Genomic DNA, 22544 nt, shown 5'->3' with positions numbered 1-22544 from the left:
ATTACTGTATCTTGTTTATTTTGTGTTGCAATCATATAAGATATGACAACAATTTATTGAATGTTAGGAGTCTGATATTTTAGTGAGTGTTGCTGTTTCATGAATGATGAACATTTGTAGAACAGTGTGCTAGTTAAATGTGGAAAGTGTATTGCCTTGGAGCGAGTTTGATTCAATATCAGTGGGTTTACAGATAACTAGTTATCTGACTAACACAAAATCATTTATGGTTAATATCCGGTTGTATGTGTCATTGTTATAGGAATGTTATATTTAGTTCCTTGCCAATATTCAGGAAATGATTCAACCGATAGCTCCAAAGTTTCATGTTGATCTTAGAACATTTTGTTTTGAGAATGGACATTGAGCCAAACGTTATTTATGATTCCCAGTCCACCTATATCTGTTTTCATTACTTTTCACTTCTTGGCTATACTTCAAAAACTATAAAGCTGCCATTTCTCAAATGTGTAGAAAAATCACAAATGAATCTTTAATCTCATTTAAGCTCCATATTCACTGTTTTCTGATAACTCACTCACTCATCTCCATTTCTCTCTTCTTAATCCTGTTTCCCCCCATTTAGTTACAAAAGGAATGTTCAAATTCAAACTCACACCCCTCTTGAACAACAGGGAGTGCTGGTTGTGCTGCTACACCCCCTAAATTTGATGTTTCTAATCATAATTTATGTGGCGTTTTCAGATTGTTGTTCTTCAGTCCCTGCTTTGTCAACATAATTCTTATCTTTCTATAAGAATATAATTTCCCCCCTTCAAAACAATTAAAAAGTAATGAATATGCTCCAGTTTGACTCATGTTTGTAATAAAAATTGCTTGTTTCTTTCAAATCACTTCGATTTTTATACTTGAATCACCAAAATAAATGTTAGCAGCTAGCCAGTTAAAGTTGAAATATTACAGTGCTAACAAACTTTAAACGAGTTTCCCCTCTGCTTGGTGATGTAATATTTGTTGAATGTCCTTTGAGTTGAGGATCAAAAGAGCCTATACTTTTTCCTTTTACTTCCCCGACTACTACAAGATGAAAAATCAAAAGGTGAACATCAAAAAGTTACAAGTGTGAGACCCCTCAGGTATAGAATATCTGCAACTTCTGAGGTAAACAGCAAGTGACTAAGTACTTCCTGTCTGTTAGCAGAGTTGGAGTGAGTGAAGGTTGAAGAAAACATTGCAGATTTAGAAGCTGTTCCAGGTCTTTATGAACCACCTGGCAAAGGTTTTGCTCTGGCTGAGCTTCTCTTCTAGCTTTTTCATAAACGTCTTTTTACAGTTACACATTTTAAAATGACTGTTTTTTTCTGCAATCTGTCATTAAAGCTCAAAGCTCTGACAACTCTTTGGCTCTGTTCTTAAACCTAGCAAGCTGCATGCCCTACTGTCTACAAAGGAAGCTACCTTTCAATAAAGCATTCAAACTGAAATGGAACTGCATAAGTGACTAATTAGGAATGCTTTACATGCCAGGGACTTGTTTAATGATCATACGTGATCTTCACAAGAACCACAAGTAAGACCCCAACGCTTATAGTTGATTCCAGTAGTTTGCCAACAGCGGATGTTGCTAAACTAACAACACAATATGCTATTAAACACAAACTAATGCATATCGCACTCAAATATGCAAATAATGCATATCACACTCAAACTCTTTCTCACTTTCTCAGTATACAAGTTAAAGATTCAAAAGCCAAAAACAAAAGTGTTGCGTTTATAATTTTGTTCAGTGTATTTACTGCTGTTTGCCTGCAGATGTTTCTGTCCAAATACACAAATTCAGAGCTCTTGAGAAGTTTTCAGAACTAAACCTTACCATTTCATGTCGAACTGATAACTAATTTAGCTCATTCTGGGAATGTGCCTCTGTATTTCAGCTGTTGTATGTGAGAGAATGGCCTGTGTGCCCTTGAAAAGAGAACTTGCTATGCGCTCATACATTAATCCACATTCCTCACACATTACAAGTTCAAAGTGCACACTTGCTCTGCTGATCATGTTCTGAACAGGCCAGGGATTTGAGGGAGTCTTGAAAGGTTGAAGGCACAAAGGCATTGCTGAAACCCCCCAAATCGGACACCTCCTCATTCTAGACACAGAAACCAAACATTCCCTCTCACTCAATAGTGTTCAAGGCATAAAAAGGTAGGGGTCAGAGCTGTTTTGAGAAATCTAAATTAATCTGTCTTGCTTTTTTTAATTCCTTTAAAACTTTGTATTTGTCTGCAGGAACACTGGGCTCCCTCCAATTTCTAAGACTCAATTAAACACTTATCTGACATGTTTGCGCAGGCATTGTAATAGCACTTCATCAGATGAGAATGTACTGTAAGTGTGAGATGTTGACTGCTTTTGTTAACAAGTGTTTGTGTGATTTACTGTACTAAGGAAGAGGATTATTAGTATATCTAAAATATCATATAAGGAATTTACACAAATAGAAACCTGGTAGTAATAAGACCAACACAGGACCCACTAATGGTTATCAATTCACAAATATATTTCACTGTGAAATAATCACAGATAATTACAAAAAGTGGCACCACCAAAACCCCTAGAAGGCAAAAGAAAGGGTGGTTCTGTTCTCCGACCCTGATGTTAACCTCTGCAAAAATGCACATTCAAGAATTTGAGTTTATGTTTTAAAATATATGTGGACCACGGAATAAGTTCCCTGTTATTACTGTCAGAGGAAAATGCTTTTTATCCCATTCACTGCAATAAAGCTTGCATTCTCCTCTAGGGCCAACAATAACTGTTAACGTTTTGTGCAATGAGCCAGAGGCCGAGTGTGCAGTGGCACGATGACTTGGAAAGTGAACAGGGACACATTTTTGAGGAAGCACACTGTTAAGACTTGGGATCTCAGAATGGACTAAAATGCAAAATGACTTAAGTGCATTGACTGCATTTCCTGCAAAAATAATAATAATAATAATAATAAAATGAGTAAAGAGACATGCTGTGCTGTCATGAGGGATTATTTGTAAAAGGATTTAATGACCCACTGCACTACCTATTCACAATGCAAAATAAAGGAGCCACAGAGACTAACATAAAATCACATTTACACTGGAAACCAGTGTCAAGCGCACCTTCCGTCCAGTGGAATTAACAATAAGTAGTGTGAGAGGGTAAGTTTACACAGAGGATCTAAATTCTTTCCAAAGAAGCTGAGTGAAAGAGTTTGAGCCTGAGTGATTGTGGCCTGGGAATTGAGTCAGTCAGACGTGTAGCGCTACTGTAAAACAAGACATGATTGTAATAGCTACCACACTACACTGCCATGCCCTTATGCTGCTGCTAATGATTCCAATGCCTCAGTCGAGCGGTTGCAACTGTGCACGTGTTGACATACTGAAGCATTAGCCAAGACTTCTCCCTCCGGGTATAATGAGCTTGTCAATATCATACACAACACTGAGTACTTTTAGTGCTGTTCAGCTTCACACACCCAATGCGATCTCATCGAACAAGAACCAATAAAGATACGAAATACCAAACAGATTCCTTGAACATGTAATATTTACAGTGAAACATCTTCACAGTGAGCACAATCTACAAGCAGGTCAGAGGTGGCTGGTGAATGTTAAAGGGATTGTTCATCAAAAAGCTAAAAATTTGGTGATCATTTACTCACCCTCGTGACATTTCAGTCTATTATTTTCTTTCTTCTGCGGAACACAAATTCATGTATTTGAAGAATGTTTCTGTTGTACGTTTTTGTCCAAACAATGAAAGTTCAAAACTTTACATCATGACACATGCACCAATAAGGTTTGATGTTTTTGGCACATCACCATATTTGATTTGGGCTTTGTATACACAGGTTTATCAATGATTTGATGTGATTTGTAAATGAAAACCCTGTACATTTTTTGGCTTGTTCATTGTTCTAAGTGAACATATTGCTTCAGAAAATGAATTAAATTACTGGAGTTATGGATATGGATTACTTGTAGGGTTGGATTACATTTTTACACTACCTTTATGTCCATTTTAGAGCTTGAAAGTGCATTTAATTCACTGTATGAACAAAAACAGCTGAAAACCCATATGTTTGAGTTTGAGAGTAAGTAAATAATGTCAGAAATTTCTTTTTTGGGTGAACTATCTCTTTAACAGTGAGAATCACACATTCACACAGCAGCGGTCATCATTCACTGTGAAAAAAATTGCAAAAACTGTACCTTACTGATACAACAGCAAGTTACCAAGACCTTATCTACCCCTAAAAAGTGTATATTAATACCTTAGAATAATAACATGCACCCTTAAGGTACCTTTGACTATTAGGGGTAAACAAGGTACAAAGATGTCCCTCTCCACTCCACTATTAAAGCAAATAAACCATAGATTCTTTATACAAAAAGTGCACATGATAAAACCAAAATAAATTTTTTTGGAATCCTTCGGTGATAAAGAATACCAGCACGAAGCCGCTCCTCGTCGCAGCATATAATACAAGCAGTCTTCTCCTTAAGTCTCTAATTCAAGTAAAGTGCTTCTAGAGCAACAACCATATGGTTAGAGCTTTCAAGTGTTCTCTTTTGAGTTCTTGTTTGCAGTACCTCCTTTAGAAGGGTTGAAATAAAACACAAGTCCCACGGAGGAAAGCAAATTCTTAAGCCATCACACAAACTCTAGCTTGCCTTGGCCACTGTGCTTCCCCCAGCTGACCAATGAAAGAAGTCTTTGGCTGGTAAGGTCGGACTGCTGAATCTTGTCGCAGGTCAGGCAGCAGTTCTCATGGCCTCCTACTGGAACCATACACTCTAAGTCCAGTTTGGCCACATGACCCTTGGTGAGGTGTTGGCCATGAAAGTTGTAATGAAGGCGAGACAACATTTCTCTCCGTTGTTGTCGCAGTCTGCGGTTTTCACTGCGCAGCATACGCAGGGCCAGCATGATGAGGAGGACCAAGATGAGGCCGCCGGCAATGGGTACAGTGATGACCGCAGCGCGGAACCATACCTCCTTGGAGGAAGGAATTTCCTGTAGTCGTGCAATCACGTGACGGCTACCTTCGGTTTGATGTCGCCGTTTGTCTGAATAAGAACAGAGAATGTTTAGGGCCATGTTTTTATGAAGCAATTGAAGAAAAACATTGACATACACGATATTCTGTGGGACACAAAAGAAGATATTTTTAAGAATGTTTAACTGTTTTTGTCAATTCAACAAAAGTCAGTGGGGTCCAAAACAACATTGGACAAAAACGATTTTTCTAAAATAGTCATACAGATTTGTAACAACTACTCATTTAAATGAAATGTACTCTGTTTCACAACCATCAACCAATCACAGCGGGGAAGTTGTTTCTAAATCTTGCAAATTTGATGATTAAGCTCCATTTCAGATCTTGCCTCCCCATGTGCACATTATTAAAGACCAGCATGGCTGATCAATTGCTAAAACAGCAGTTGAAATGCAACTGACATTCTGAAAATTAACTTCTCGACTTCTTTTTTTTTCTTTTCTTTTAACATTTCTTAAACAATGTTTCCTTTCACATCATGTGCAAGGAAACAATGCACATATATCTCAAAATTTCCCAAAATATTTGAAAATAAAAGCTGTGAATTACTCATTGACAAGACCGTTTGTAGATAATGACAAATTGATTAATTGGTAGATTTAGAATGGTAGAATTCAATAGGTACTTCTATTAACTGGCCAAGTGGGCACAGTTAATGACTGAAATCAAAAATTGTCTGATTTATCTGTCTATCACTAGCAATGAATACTCCTTCTCATACCATGAATTTCACTTCCTCTGTATGTGACATCTTGCAGGCCTCTGTAATTGCACATATCCTCATGGCAGCACTGAAGTGTGGCAGATCCATGAATGGTGTCATAGGTTGACTCTGGGTGGCAAGTTTTTCCAGAGTTCAACAGAGGGTCGTAACATCCATGAGATAAAGGAGACTTGGCACTTTGAGGGTCTAAAGTGCGGGTGAAGCAGGCATTCAGCTCCGATTTGCACATGTAACCAGTGGCCACACAGTGGGGGGCATCGCAGTAGCACCGTATTTCTCCTGTTACAAGAAAATAGAAATTACTGGTATTAAAAGAATGAACTTCACTCCAACTGAACACTTAAAATAACTTAAAAATAGATATTAATTTTCCAACTTAAAACCTGTTTAAAGCCTAGTTCCCAAATGGATTTTCTTAAAAAAAAAAAAAAAAGAAGAAGGTCATATGATCCCACGTTTGGAATTTGGCTTTAAGACGTTTGGTTCTTAATGCTTTGACAGAACAATACAACATTTAGTATTGATATTTGTACTTACACACACCCAGCAATGCAAAACAAAAGTGCTAATAAGTGATAACAAATAATTAGGTGTTCAAAAAACCCTATACATTAGCGTTCGTGTTACATTGTTATTACTGTGTAATAATACTATGTAATTATTAATACGCTGTAGCTGTAAATACACTTCGTTGGTTTTATTACAAATGTAATTAATCGTAGTTCCACTAAATCATTAATATATCAATCTGGAGACTCTTCTGACCATATAAACAGTATTCACTCACCTTTAGTGAGGAGAACAGCCATCGCGCACAGCTCGAGCTGAAGCCAAATGGAAACGAGACTGCTGTTCCGCTGCATTGGACAAAAACACTTTCTTTGCCTCAATACGGACTTTATAGCCAGAAACACTGTATTAGTGTTCACGATGTGTTCCAACTTGCTTCGTTAACTTTTCGTAACATTTTTGGATAGAAATGATCACATCGTGGTTTAGTCCTCGCTGCTCTTCAAGACTTCCAGAAAAAAATCATCTGTGCGCAGAAAAGCCGACGTGGAGTTGTTAGAATACAATTTAAAAACCCATGTTAGACATAATCCATTTTTGTTTTAATTCGAACGCGAGATTCACAGACTTCGCAACTATTCAAAAGGATAATCTCATGTATATAGTCCGCTTGAGTGCTCTTGAATGTTGAAGACTTGAGAATGAGAGCAGCTCCTCCTATAAGAGTCATCGAGCCGCTGGGACTGTTCATTCACAGGCGTGAGTTGTGACTGTTGCCTCCCCATGTGCCCATGCACAGCTAATACAGCTTAACCCTCGTTCTGCAGAAAAAAAGCATGGCTCGACTTGTAACTTAGTGACCCCTTTATGTAAAAATACCAATTGCCAATGGTTTAATATTCTTATTTTCTCTTTATCTAACCGAAACCAACTGACCCTTAAATAGACACACGTTTAAGTTCATGAATTACTTCCAACCAGTATTAAGATATCATGTTAATTTATATTTGCAGGTAGATTTGTTTTCCAGAAGACAAAATACAATTTAACCTAGATATCCTTTTCAAAAATATCTTAATGCATCTTCTGTTACCTTCTTGAATGTAACAGCAAAAGTTGCACCTTTTGTAGTACGAGTCCATCAACTGTCTTCAGAATAAAAAAAGTTGAATCTCAAAATCATGAAGTCACTGTTGGAAGGGTTCAAATATGCAGATGATATTGTAAACCCAGTACCTGGAGGATTGTTCTTGAGAACAGTGAGCAGTTTTAACTGCTCAGGACAAACAAGAGACCCATGAACAATTATCACAAAACATAAAAAACCCCAACACATTAAGAATCACTTACATAATATTTTGAATAGGTCATTTATAATAATTATCTTAAATTCAGCTTTAATTTTGCAAGCATCTGTTGTGTTTAACGGCTTATTCAGTGCCATACTAAAATGCAATTTTTTAACCTTGTTAAAATGAGCATTTTGCAGATTCTGCAACTATATAAACTTATGGCCACAACTGTATGTATATAATACATCTAACATAACATGGTTACTACTTACAAAACAGATAAGTAGATTGTTTAATAATCCTAGGGTTCTGAAACACTGAAATGGTCAGATCCTAAGTGCACGTGAAACATTCCACAGAAAAGCTAACAAGGAAAAACATTCAAGCATGTGTTTGAGTTCTTTTAGTTCATGATTGCATGCAGCCGTCTTAAACCAACCGATACACAAAAGCAAACGTACCAAAACATGTGGTAATTGTTTATTTCCTGTAGCTTTTAGAAACCATATATAAAGCAACATAACCATCTCTATTCTGAAAGTGTACTCCATTTACAGCCTATCGCGTTAAAATTGATTCAAACCCTGCATCAGAGGGCAGTGAAGACAGAAAGAACAATGGAGCAAAACTATGAATGACATTGCAAACATCAAAGAGGAATCACCAGTTTAGCCTTTTTTCACATCCTTGTCAAATACAAACTGACAAGTTCACTAAATGCTTAGGTTTTTTTTTCTTTTCTATAGACTGGTTGATATTTCACGTAAAAGATTAGGAAAAACTTGATCTAGCTTTTAGAAACCATATATAAAGCAACATAACCATCTCTATTCTCAAAGTGTACTCCATTTACAGCCTATCGCGTTAAAATTGGTTCAAACCCTGCATCAGAGGGCAGTGAAGACAGAAAGAACAATGGAGCAAAACTATGAATGACATTGCAAACATCAAAGAGGAATCACCAGTTTAGCCTTTTTTCACATCCTTGTCAAATACAAACTGACAAGTTGACTAAATGCTTAGTTTTTTGTTTTTTTTTCCTATAGACTGGTTGATATTTTACATAAAAGATTAGGAAAAACTTGATCTGATCCTGTACGTCTCCATACTCTACCCCCAGTAGGTCGGCTTGGACAGTCCTCGTGGTCCTCTTTTGTCCATGAAGGATGCATTTGTGATGTGCAGCCACAGCTGTATAAAATATGGAGTTCTCTCATTGCATCCTCCTAATTCGGGCAATATGGGAATGACTAAACTCAATTCTACGAGTAAAGAACAACTGAGCAAATACAAACAAATCAAAGCAACATTAATACAAAAAAAAAAAGTGTCAAACAGTGCTGGGGTGCATCATGAAAAGTAATCTCTGTTAGATGTGTAACAGCACTGCAAAGAACAAGGAACATCGAAGGCAGATAGTGACGACCCCTATATCAGGGTCAGAAACTTAAAAAAATGTGCATCTACCGCTTCGGCAAAAGCTTTTAAGTGCCACGTCACCAATTCAGAAAGATCACTTTTGCGTCCTATGTAATCTTTCTGAGGGGTAGAGAATCAGCCAGTCAGGCCTATTTTTTGAGAATGAGCACTCAGAAGTATATTGGGCTTATTTTAGTTGGTCACTTTGAGAAATGCCAGTGCAGCTGGAAGCGTCCTTGTGCACAGATAGCCCTTCTGACATCATTCATAATCACTGTCAGTCACTGGAGGATAAGGGGATATTAGGTCTCCAGTGTGACAGTGAACTTTATGATCCGTTAACACAGGCGTAACCCTGAAAAACCAGCACATGAATCACCAGATCCACTGCATGATGACTCAAAGGTTAGTCTGTGTTGGAGAGCGCTCTCTGAATATCTCGCTCTAATGGCCTGTGGATCTGAGAATAGAGAAGCGATGTACGTCAAAGGACTGTGAAATTAATCTACGATCTCAGGGCCTTGTGTTGCCTTGATAAGCACTTTTGGAAGCTTCCTTTCTCTCTGTCCCATTTCAGGCATTGCAGCCTACAGTTCGACTGCGAATCTGAGAGCTCGGGCTGAGAGCAGGGGTCCAAACAACCAGGGGCTGGACATGTTTGGAGAGAGACTGCCATGAGCTCCACAGCCATCTCTCAAACCATGAAGGAATTCTGATTTTTCAGTTTGTCAAGTTCTTTGATCTGCTGTCTCAGAAACAGAATCCTGTGTGAAAAGAAGAAAAAAGATTCATATAAAGTCATTTCATTATGTATATTTGATCATTCTATTCAAATCAGGGTTACAGACCTTTGCTCTCTCAATGTGGCCTGGATTTCACATACTCGCACTAAAGAGCGAAGGTTCTTAAGTTCGGTGCAGATCTCTGACATGTAGAGGGTTCCCATGTTGTGGATATCCTCACTTAACCGTGACACCTGGGTGACAGGAATTTAAGATGAAGAGGAAGAGAAATTCAATAGCTGGAGAACTGATATCTGATCTTTAGGGGCCAGTTGTTATCTGGATCAGAATGATCTGGATTTGGAAATCTCAGGTTTTGCTATCCAGGATCAGGTAATCTATCTTTTCTGCTGGTTTTTAAAAGCAAAATTGAATTGACCACAATGATCCAGATACACACTTTTTCATATTACCAAATCTGGATTACTAGTGCTCTACGAAGCCCCTAAAGGGACATGATGTAAAGAAATAAATAAATAATAATAATAATAATAATCTATCTATCTATCTATCTATCTATCTATGTGTGTGTGTTCTAGGGGTTGTACCGACTAATCGACTTCAATGCTCTACCATGATGCTTTAAGCTTGCAGGTTTTGCTATCCAGGATCAGGTAATCTATCTTTTCTGCTGGTTTAAGCAAGCAAAATTGGATTGACCACAATGATCCAGATACACACTTTTTCATATTACCAAATCTGGATTACTAGTGCTCTACGAAGCCCCTAAAGGGACATGATGTAAAGAAATAAATAAATAATAATAATAATCTATCTATCTATCTATCTATCTATCTATCTATCTATCTATCTATCTATCTATCTATGTGTGTGTGTTCTAGGGGTTGTACCGACTAATCGACTTCAATGCTCTACCATGATGCTTTAAGCTTGACGTCAACTAGTCGCTGGTCCTATAGAGGGGGCAACAGGATAAGAAATCTTTGAAGAACTTCCACATTTACGCTCCGTTTCCAAACAGTTAAAATGACAAATAAATGCATACTCTGAAAGCGCTCCACAAGACATGTGTGATTATATTACTGGATGCTCGAAATAGAACAAGATAATACACGTTTTAAACAGCTTATTGTACAGGTAAGTTAATCGCCGTTCTAATCTAATTCGCTGCTGCACTGTAACGCACGCATATTACAGACAGTAGCTCGTACATTACGCGCAGATCGCGAGCACACAGAATCATTCAGTGCGGAAATGTACTGTCAACACTGTTCTGTGATTTCTCAATAAAATATCTTAGAAACTGAAACGTTCCAAGCATATATTTCTTAATAACTAAATCCCACAGCTTCACTACTAGTAGAGAGATGCTGCCAGGTAGAATTAATTCACACACGCAATCGCTCTCAATGCATTCATATGAATGTAATCTTTACTGTGCTACTTTATCTGTAAAATGTCAGTAATCACAGTAAAATGTATCTTTATCTGTATCTACTTTATCTGTATCTGATTTAGAACGAGCAGAAATCTCATATCATCTGAAAGCTGAATAAATAAGCTTTCCATTGATGTATGCAGGGGTTAAAGCAAAAAAAAAACCTGAGCCTGAACTTTTTTTCCGGGGGTTGGGGGTGTGGACACTTTTTAAAACGACAGGTAAATTTGTCTTAAATGTAGGAGGACTATCTTATTTTCCCGCAGCTAAACGCCACACACAGGAGATCCGGCACGGTGCCGGAGAACTTTAAGCCCCGTGTATGGTTAATTACTTAGGATAGGACAATATTTGCTAAAAACTATTTGAAATATCTGGAATCTGAGGGTACAAAAAAAAAATCAAAATATTGAGAAAATCGCCTTTAAAGTTGTCCAATTGAAGTTCTTATCAATGCATATTGCTAATCAAAATTTACGTTTTGATATATTTACGGTAGGAAATTTACGAAATATCTTCATGGGACATGATCTTTACTTAATATCCTAATGATTTATGGCATAAAAGAAAAATCAATCAAAATAGAATGTATTGTTGGCTATTGCTACACATATACCCGTGCTACTTATGACTGGTTTGGTGCTCCAGGGTCACATTTCATTTACATAAATAACTACTTCTGACTGGTTCATCTTTGATGATTGTGCCAATGTAGTTTACAAACAGTGATTAAAAAATAAATAAATAAAACACTTTAAATTAGATAACTTTTTTGTTTGATATTGACAGCTGTTTGGGGCTTTTGGGGATATATTACATGTTACAAATGTTGCATTTTTGGACCAGTTTTAAAGTTTTATTATATTTTTGTTCCTGAAATCCACCCTTCTGGTGGGATCAGTATAATCCTGATTTTTTTGGATCAAACGTACCCCCCAATCTCACTATAAAGTTTTGAATAACACAAACTGGTTATTTGATCCAGATTTCTGTTGAACAACCAATCTTCAAGATTTGATACAATCCGATCGTCGAAATCCGATCAGATTACTTTTGAACAACTGGCCCTAGAAGATCAATGAACATGCTCGTACCTGCTTCTCCACATGTTCTGCAGGCCAGCCTTGAACATGCTTGATGAGATTTTCATCAAAGTGCAATGCTAGAGAAGGAGTGAAAGTGCTTTGGGTTCGAGAGGTGCTGCCTGAGGCGGGAATGCTGATGCCCGCACTGCCATTAGAGCCCGACAAGCCCTCTTGACTGCTATAAAATTAAATTAAAATTAAATGCATAAATAAATAGAATTTTAAAATTACAACCATTTAAATAGATACGTTTTGTATACTACTACTACTAATAATAATACTACTAACAAGTGTATGCTTATAATAATAAACATGTATTAAAGTGAAAGTCTACCCAACAATGCAATTTCTGTCACCATATACTCACCCTCATTTATAAAAAAAAATTATAATCAAAGTCAAAGGAAACCAAAATCGATATCAGCAATTATCCACAATGTATGTGTTTGGTTGCATTTCAACACTGAACAGGTAGATGGTGCTGTAGGACGACATTTGATAGGCTGTTCCAACATTACCAACAGCCAAAAGACAAGTTCCTACTGAGAGATTCGTACATTTGCCTGTGAAGACGGGGATCACTGAATTCCAGAGGTTTGTCAGAGCTGACAGACTGCTGGGAAGTTGATCCTTGTCTTTGAATTGATGCGCTGACCTGAAATTGAAGAACAACAGCTTGAATATGACCAGAAATGGTCAGCAGTACAACTTTCTAAAATGTGTTGAGACGTAAAACATACACAGTGGTCCCAAAAAGTATTTAGACACTTGCGCAACACTTAAATGTGTGAATAGCAAACCAATATGACATATATACTGTACATACGTGTTTCTTGAACTTTTGAGCCCTTTTTCTAAACACCAACATTTTGAATCTTAATCTACACAAATCCATTATAAAAACAGAGAAATTATTCAATTTAGTTTGCACTACGAGTCGAGTCTACTTATTGAAAGTCAGAGCCAGTCGACATATTTTGGGTAGTTGTGTTTACAAATTAGCTTCAGACTATAATTCCATCAAATCAGAGGATAATCAAACATGTTTGATATTTTCAGCTGATTTTAGAACATTTATTTTCTTTGGTTATGTGTCTCCTAGCAACAATGTGCATGTCACTTTGTGAGTTTGCTGTGCTTGTTGTAACCTTTTACAAAGGTTGATGCCTAGTGTTTTGACATTTGTTCAGATTTTAGAAGTCATGTAGAGATTCTAGCCTTGATGTGAACAGATTTTTACTAAAGAACAACAAACCTTTTTTTTTTTTTTTTACCAAATTACTTTGGGACCAGCTGGTTGAGAGTAACTACAAAAAATGACTAAGAAAACAAGTCAGCAAGCTGTAGCATCATCTGTTTACATATGTCACAGGGATTGATATTTTGTTATCTAATGCAATGACATGTCCAAACACTTTGAGGCCACCATAACAGAGAAGTTTAGGCAATGACAAACCACTAGTTGCTACTGACCTTTGGTTGCGAAGAAAGAGATGCAGAGCTGAGCAGGGGTTTAGAGACAGCATTGGTCTGAGGTGTGCTGACTCTGGGAGACACGTATGACCTCGGTGAAGAGGCATCTGATGCTAATGACATGGGTGACTGACCGGACTGTTGAGCTGTTCATTAGAAACAGAGTTATAGAAATGATATATGGAATCTGGTAAATAAATGTATTTATAACAATATACCAAATGTACTAAATCCGACTTAAATTACTACTAAATTAACATTATTTGAAAAAAATAAAAAATCTCATTCTTCACCGAAGTCTCAGTTTTCCAGTAAAGTTGTAGCTTAACCTATTAAGAATTATTCAAGATGGTTTGGGTCCATAGTCTTAGGTGTATATAAACAGTAAACATACCTAAAACATTGGTCTAACAAAGTATTGTAATATATGGTTGCATAGTTCCTTAACAAAATGTGGATTAGTTGCTCTGGAGCACAACATCTGAGCATAGGCCAATGGTTTTTCTGTTTGGCCAATGTGTCTTAAGTGGTGCATTTATGTATCCCTATATTTAACAATTTCTTTGGGAAAAAAAAAAAAAAAACTGTTACAGAATTACAGAATCAAGAAGGTTTTTTTTCTAAAGTATAATTCTGATGATTTTACAGAATTTGTAATTAAATAATTAATTTTCAAATTATTTATTAATAATTTTGTAAACATGGAAAAAAATATTTTAATCAATTGTTATGCATGTGTTTTTAATATCATTAAAGGGGTCATATGATGTTTTTTTAAAGATCATTATTTTGTGTATTTGGTGTAACAGAATATGTTGACATGCTTTAATGTTCAAAAAACACATTATTTTTCAAATACTGTACATTATTGTAGGTCATCTCTTTGGTTTTGAGACTTTAGTCTTTGCAACTTCAGGGATCTTATCTATGCACAATCAGCTTGTAACACTCCAAAGAGAAAGGAAAACTTGAAATCGCATCATATGACCCCTTTAAATTAAATAGCATGGTATGTGTACCTGCTTAATATCGGCCACCCTGGTCTCTAAGATAACTGCAATTTAAAGGGGAAAAACAATACTGGATGAACACTAATCTAGGGAGCATCTCTGATCAAAAGCAGAACATACTCTTCCCTCCCTAGAACAACAGATCGTCAGCTGTCTACTGAATAGGGTAGAGTAATACTGATTTTCCTTTAAAACGGTAGTCTTTATTTGAGCAAATACTGATTCTCAAAATCCCAAGATTGATCTTTTACCATACACACATTAATATACCCAATTGGAAAAGATCAAACTGAATTGAAACATGAATTGAATGGAACAGGGAGCTAGTGAATAAGAACGGAATTTGAAAAAAATCTGTACCCAGCCCTACCTCTATATAATTTATGCTCGAATCACATGTGATCAATAGGAAATGAAAACAGAAAAATGACAGGTTAAGCAGCGTGAAAAGTTACAAGACTGGAGAAAAACTAACAAGATCTGACCTCTTGACTTTAAAGAAATGCACAAAGAAAAGTTTATTTTAAGAGGAGCAAGAATGACTAGGGTGATTTTGTAGGAGAGTGCATCTGCATAGAAACTAATAATAACAATAAATAAAAAGCACATGTGGTATTCCCAAATGTACATTGTAAGTGACTTATAATCTATATATTCTAATTGTTTGACCACTATTGCAACAAAAAAAAAAGTTTTTAATCCACTTTAAAGTCCAAGTAAACATTAATGCAATTTACTACATTTATTCAATTTGGACACTGAAAATGGGTTGGAGCTCTTAATTCTGAACTCTTAAAGGGCACCAGATTGATGCATTTAACTTTTAAATGTACCGACTATACGGTCTACCCACCATAATCTCACAAAATCCTATGGGAAACACTGCGCAGCCATTACCTTCATTAATTTTGCCCATGTCTACATTGCCGTGGTTCATCTGCAGGGTGGCCTGGAGCGCAGGCAGCAGCTGTCCGAGGAGTGCTGGGTCCTGAAGCAGAGTGGAGGTTGAAGCTTGCAGGGCAGGAGACACAGGCACTTTGGAGGACGAGGAGGAGCTGGGCGTGCTGGAGGGGTTTATGGACAAAGGCTGAGAATAACCAGAGTTTGACAATGGCTTCTCCGCTAAAGTAGATTCTGGGAGAATGAAAGGGATTGTGGAAAAAGACAAGACAAATGTGTTAAGAACCACTGAAACACAACACATCAGCAAAGTGAACTTCTACCAACTTAGAAATATATTTCTGCTACTTACTTGAACTACTGAGGGCACTTGTGGCACTGGCCTGCATCGCCTCTTGTCTGTAGTCTCTGTCTTTGGGAAAGCTGTTAACCATAGTCTTGGCACCTTCTCTCTGCCTTTGTTCTCTGTTCAGACAGGAAGTCTGGTGTAAGTGCATGGTTTGAAGAAGAGAGGCAGTTACAGGGGATATAAAGCAACTCACCTCTCCAACCATTCTTTAGGTTTCTCCCACTGAGAGACCTCTGTCCTACAGTTATAATAGTATTTCTTGCCAGACGAACTGATATGCTCTGACCAATCATCTGCTGGCTCGCGGGGCTGGAAGAGACAGGAAATATGTAGGCACATCAAGAAACAAAGAGCAGGGAAATTTGTCATATGAGAGGCCATTAGGGATAGGGATGAGTCAGGATGATTTATTAGTGTGTGTGCTACTTTTTTTTTTTTTATCAACAGTCCTTTAAATATCCCAGTATAGTCAATTCAACCTTACAGTTGGATCTCACCGTTTACCAAGTTTTGAGAAATATTTGTTTGTAAATTTTTTGAATACCCCTTATTTTATTTACAGAACTCTGAATTATGAACTATGAATAAATATATTGATGTAATTCTCAAAAGAAAGTAAAATATATACCACAGCAACATTTTATTAACATTTTTGAAATCAGAAGAGACGGTATCTCACGAAACCTCATTTGGATGCACAGAGATTTTCCAACAAAAATAGGGCTGCAAAAGTTAATCGATAAAAACGGTAATAATCGTTAATGAAAATTATCAACACGCGCTGTTCACAGAAAACATCCACCAGTCACATCACTTTACGGTAGTAAATAACATGTTTCCAAAAAATAAAACAAATCTGAAATATGGCTGAGGACACAGAGTAAGCTGCGGAAAGAAAAGTGCACAATCCAAGTTATCCTAAATATGGGAATGAGTATATCTTACACTGTCAGATATACTCTATTGTCTCAAATATTTTTTGCAATAAAACTATCATAAGAGAGAGCGAGTCTGCAATACCCAGAAGAGTGGTATGTTATTCCACGCTGCTAATCACAACGATTGTTATCAGGGAATAAGACACCTCAAAATGTCGCGAAATGCTAGTTCTTCAGACTTCTTCACTAACTAATCAACTTACCATCTCTGAAGTTCTGTTTGGATGAGGGTGAGAACTGGATGCATGATGGGAGTTTTCTTGTGGAGAAGAACTGACACCTGAAACATAATTAAGAAGATCAGAAACAAACCACCAAGCATGTGAAAACCTGAAGACTTTTGCAGAACATAATTCACTGAAACAAGACAGTATTCTGGGCTTCCATTTAACACGCTGGACAGCTAGTTTATAGGGTTGAGCTGACAGTCCTGTGACTGAGCGGTGGAAACATGGCCTCATGACAGGATGAGATGCTGTTTCCACTGACGTCCAAATTGTGTGACCCTACATACAACTTTTTAGGCTTGTGTTTTTTTACATTTTTGTCCAGTTGAGAAAAAAAATTCTTACATTAATATTTTCAAGCCAAATTAAAATTTCAGCCTACACCGAGACTGAAAATACACCAGAGATCTGAAAATAAGTAAATTAAAAGTAAGGTCTAAACATGTGCAACACAACCTATCAGAGAAAAGACCGATGCTAAGAGGCCTCTGACGAGTTGAACCTGCTGCAGCCTCATGGCTGTGGTAATAACAGGAAGTAAGACAGCATGAAGGAAGCACAAGAGAGTATCCTGTGTTTTAATGCTGCTTGATTTACTAAAATCTAGCAATTAAATCTGTTCCATAAAACATGTAAAGACTATTATCAATATCAGTCAATTTGATTATAGATGGATTTTAGCCTTAGCCTACTATACAACTTCCAAATGGTGTTTTGGTTTATAACATGTCCATTTTCAAGAGTAATTACATTAATTACACAGAATTCTAAAATGCAAGACGGCAAACTAGAGATTCATGAAACAATGTATTATGTCAGTTATCAGCAGATTTAATTATATCATGTATTGCATGTTAACATGGTTACGCAAAAAGTAGCAAATCTCTAAATGAATCTCCATTTCACATATTGTTTTAGATAACACTACTACTAAAAAACCTAAATTGACTTGTAGTATTTAAAATTATAAATTGTAGTTTTTACTATTTTTTAATTTAGACAAAACACCTTAGAATATAATTAACATTATAATAATATTAATATCAATAGCAGGATAAAATCAGGCAGAATGTTGCTATTTTAATATTGATGTAACCCTAGTAATAAATGAAATAAACCAATATTAAAACACAGACCTGTAAACCAAACCATACCAACTAAACGCATAAAATGCATAAAGCATCAATACAAACAGTTCTATCAAACTCAGAATCACTTGTTACAGTTCTAGATTGTGCCAAATCTAATTTTAGCGTCATCAGAAATGCAGGTTCACTGCAATACAATTAATAACAGTTATACTGTAACAACAGTGCTGGGATGACTTCTCACATTGTTTATTATCACCTACAGTAATTTAAGTTACTAATAATGCCTAAACAAAAGCATAAGCTAAATATAGTTTAAAAAAAGAAGTATAAAACACATAAAAAGCGCCAAGTTGTGAAATGTTCCTGCCGGTGGGTGCTGTTTACAGTCTCATAATATCACTTATTGGTATCTGCCTCAAAACCCCTGGTCAGTCCACTCTTAATTATAATGCCCTGCTTAACCACAACTAAATATATATTTATATAATATCATGTATAATTATTTACCACTGTGAATAATGTTTCCCCATATAGCCCACTTAAAATAGGATTTTGGGGTTCTGAGGTATTAGGGACCATATCATACAAGTATAAAACATTAACCATATGCACGTGGAACCTCTCCTCACTCATGTCCTTACCGCTGTCCCTCTCACGGGTCCGGTGAACGTGGAGTGCTTTCGTTTGGCTGTGCCCTGTTCCGTCACTGTGCTTGTTGTCTGGACTGTCTGATCGCCGCAGCATTTTAGTTGGTGGTGTGGAGTCTGACGAATCTCGCATCTTGTCATGGCGATGGTCATTTGACGAGTGACTCTTTGACTGATATTTGACAGACTGCAAAATACAATGCATGAGAGAAGGACTGCAAAGGCCACTGAGCTTGAACTTCTATTCTGGCAGAGAAAAGCAGGCTCAAATAAATGGAATATTATGAAATCACTAAATGTAATTTTCTAAGTTACTGTACTACAAATGACATGAAAGAACACCTGGTGCTTTTGAAAAAAAATACAAATAGGATGTTTATTAAAACTAGATAGGGAGCTAGTTGATCTGCACTCTTGTCGGTGTTTGTTAAGCTCATCAAGTCACTATAAAACGTAATACTAGATCTGATAAGGCCTAACAGTAAATGAGAACGATGTGCTATTACAGTTTCTATTTGTTGTGAATCCCGTAATTACGATAGCTAACTACAAAACAAGCTTGCACGCTGAGACGTGAGCTCTTCTAGTCACACCATTACCTCTGTATAAGCTACTATTTTAGTTGAACTGTAGAACAATTTGCCAAAAACAAATAATTGACCTCTATTACCTACAAAGTATGACGCGATATGTATATCGTAGTTTCAGTTAGCAAGCAGGAACTAGGCCTGTGAGCACTAGTGTTATGCTAAAACTGGCTAATCCAATGTTGACACTATTTTGGCTTCTCTCCCAAATATGTGTCTACTTTCAACGATAAAATACTTCTCTGTGTACCTGGTAGGCTTGAGGATCTCTTCGATCATTACACCTGTGAAAGACAAAAAAGTTAATATAGTCAGAAACGCGCTCTCTGCTAGCCAGCTACAATGCTAACGTAGAGAAATGAAAACAACTCGCTGTTAGAGAAAAAAAAACTACTTTGAAAGAATTTCTTCGAACATAATATGCACTTAGTTTAGGCTTTAAGCGATTAGTTGACGGGTGTAAACTGGAGGTAAATGTGTGATTACCCATCATTGAGTCTGGATGGATTCGTTGCATGCATTACCATTAATGCTGCAGTGATGTGGAAGTGAAGTGTTACTACTGAAGCAGTTCTGCTGCACTACAGCTCTCTTTAGCGGTACTGCCTGCAAACACACACTACAATATCTGTAAAAGTAGCTCTGCTGCAGTGCTGCTTCGCTATTCGGGAAAGAGCTGACGGTCCATCGCTTCGTTTTGCTCGCGACTGCGCCCCGCGAGTGCACGTCACGAGCAGAGACCAGTGCTCGCGATCAGCGCGCGACGTGCACGAGCAGACGACTGCAACCTGCGCTCGTGCACCTTTTTCCTTTGCTACTCACGCTCAGTAGCATTTGAGGTTTAAATGTAACTTGTTTTTAACTTAAGCTACAAGATATTAAATACATTTATAGAAGTACAAATCCTATTAAAAGTAACGTTCAGCTGATCTCTGTGTACAGTATTTCAGTTTCTCCATAGATGGGCTAGAAGGTTCAATAGTGTAAGGATAGAGTGTATATGCACAATGTGTATACAGTGTATACGAAATGTAGTTTGGGACTTCATAATGAAAGTAAATTCGACTGGGGTACGCTCTTCTGATACAACAGGGCTAAAAAGGAGCATAAAGGCGCAGTTGATAGTATTATCCTTTAAACCACTAGATGGCACCAAACCACATCTTTTCTAAATATCTGTGGCTGACTGGTCTTTGACGCGATCGCGGGCATCGGCGCAATGTTGATTGTTCGTTTGAGTTTGGTGGCTCAGGATTTCTGTTAACGTGTGACTTTAATATTTCTAAACTCGCTCCTAAATTGTCCAAATTCCACCAGCAAGCTCTATTAGCTTGGAAAATTTGCTACTCGCACAATTTGTTTTTTTGTTTGTTTTTTTTTTTATGTAAAATTGTCCAAAACTTTTGGATGGAATTAGCTGAATTTATTTTTAATTTAGTAAAGGTTAATTACTTTTTACATTAAAGGACATTATTGTTTATTATGAAAACAAAATGAACAAAGGATGAATAAATTGTTCATTTATTTATATTGCTGGCAAAAAAAAAATTACATAAGCAAAAATGTTTAAATTCTTCAATTGTTTATCTTGTTTATTGTTGAATTTGATCGTTTTATGTCTTCTTTGAAATTGTTGTTGTTGTTGTTTTTAAAGGCATTGACATGTTTAAAATGGGGCCTATTATGATAGTATTTTTGGATCCCCTGTTACTACTTAGGCTATTATTTTATGCTATGCTTTTTCAATAACTGAAGAATATTTAAATACTCTGAAGAATATAATAACTGAGATATCTGGAGTAAAAAGCACACCTATTGTTGGTGCTAAATGAACCAGTAATTGACGTGATAAAAAAAGTAGCGTAGCTGACTATTCCGTTTGTTGACAGTAAATGTTTAGAATCAAATAGTCAATATCATTTATTACGTTGGGTATCCACCTTGGAGATACTCACAATATTTCTAATCAATTTGAAAATATTATGTTTATCATATGATGTTACAAAAAAAAAATAATATTTATTGTTGGTATAAAATGATTATTAGACCCCCTTCAAGCAGTGTAAGTTGTTTATTATTATTATTATTATTATCAGTGTTGGGGGTAATGCATTACAAGTAACGCAAGTTACGTAATCAGATTACTTTTTTTAAGTAACTAGTAACGTAACGCATTACTTTCCATAAAAAGTAACTAAGTAACGTAATTAGTTACTTCTTTAGAGAGTAACGCAATATTGTAATGCATTACTTTTAAGAGTAACTTTCCCCAACACTGATTATTATACAAATGTTATCATTATAAAAATGTATTTATTATTTTATTTTATTTATTATATTATTTTATCTACCAAAATAAACAGAAAATGTTACAGACTTTGCTGGAGTGATTGTTTTAAACAAGTATTGACTGAGATATTTTACTAAATATATTATTTTAGCTATTTATCAATACTATGTTGTCTATTATTTTATCTACTCTTTTATCTTGAAATAAGAGGCCCCCCTCACCACATTTAGATACATTTATATGTTTTTAAACAAAACATGCTTTTATGATTTATTTTCCACACAAAAGTTGCTCCATCAATGTTGAATAAAAATATCTTTTTTTTCCCCCTGCAATCATACAGTGTGGGAGCACTGAAAAGCATATCCCTGTAGCCCCATTGTATACATTTTGAAGATGTGCAATGATTGTTTTATAAGAAATTACCTAAAATCTAAATTCTACCCAAATTATCTTAAATAAATAAATATAGCGTGTTTAAGCATTGCATGATATTTTCAGTTGGTGACTTATCAACATAATTAAGCATATCCCTGTAGCCCCATTGTATACATTTTGAAGATGTGCAATGATTGTTTTATAAGAAATTACCTAAAATCTAAATTCTACCCAAATTATCTTAAATAAATAAATATAGCGTGTTTAAGCATTGCATGAGCATTGTTAAGCTAATATTTATACTAATATTAGTTTACATAAGTAAAAAAAAAATATTGTTATTGTTAGTTTATTTGTTAAATTTCATTAGTTGTAAACTAGTCCAGC

At 36.2% G+C, this 22544-nt stretch overlaps 2 protein-coding genes across 2 annotated transcripts; both read right to left on the bottom strand.

Annotated features, from left to right (window-relative positions):
• Nucleotides 1–4171: 4171 nt before the first annotated feature.
• On the bottom strand, nt 4172–6661 carry LOC107755694 (BMP and activin membrane-bound inhibitor homolog). The gene is made up of 3 exons (XM_016572582.1): nt 6568–6661; nt 5778–6059; nt 4172–5066 (listed from the first exon to the last, which is right to left on the bottom strand). The coding sequence occupies exons 1-3, from the start codon at nt 6641–6643 to the stop codon at nt 4651–4653; spliced, it is 774 nt and encodes a 257-aa protein (XP_016428068.1). The 5' UTR covers nt 6644–6661; the 3' UTR covers nt 4172–4650.
• A 2070-nt stretch (nt 6662–8731) lies between these two features.
• Nucleotides 8732–20249, bottom strand: LOC107755692 (WW domain-containing adapter protein with coiled-coil-like). The gene is made up of 12 exons (XM_016572578.1): nt 19976–20249; nt 19740–19773; nt 18897–19089; nt 17141–17217; nt 16193–16308; nt 16003–16115; nt 15604–15884; nt 13741–13890; nt 12825–12922; nt 12277–12445; nt 9850–9977; nt 8732–9765 (listed from the first exon to the last, which is right to left on the bottom strand). Exons 1-12 carry the CDS (start codon nt 20014–20016, stop codon nt 9696–9698), a joined length of 1470 nt encoding a protein of 489 aa, XP_016428064.1. The 5' UTR covers nt 20017–20249; the 3' UTR covers nt 8732–9695.
• Nucleotides 20250–22544: the final 2295 nt, after the last annotated feature.

This window comes from Sinocyclocheilus rhinocerous, unplaced genomic scaffold, assembly GCF_001515625.1.
Source record: "Sinocyclocheilus rhinocerous isolate Xijiao unplaced genomic scaffold, SAMN03320098_v1.1 scaffold2217, whole genome shotgun sequence".
NCBI classification, from domain to species: Eukaryota; Metazoa; Chordata; class Actinopteri; order Cypriniformes; family Cyprinidae; genus Sinocyclocheilus; species Sinocyclocheilus rhinocerous.
The sequence above is the reverse complement of the archived record's forward strand: the minus strand, read 5'-3'. Positions and strand labels throughout refer to the sequence as shown.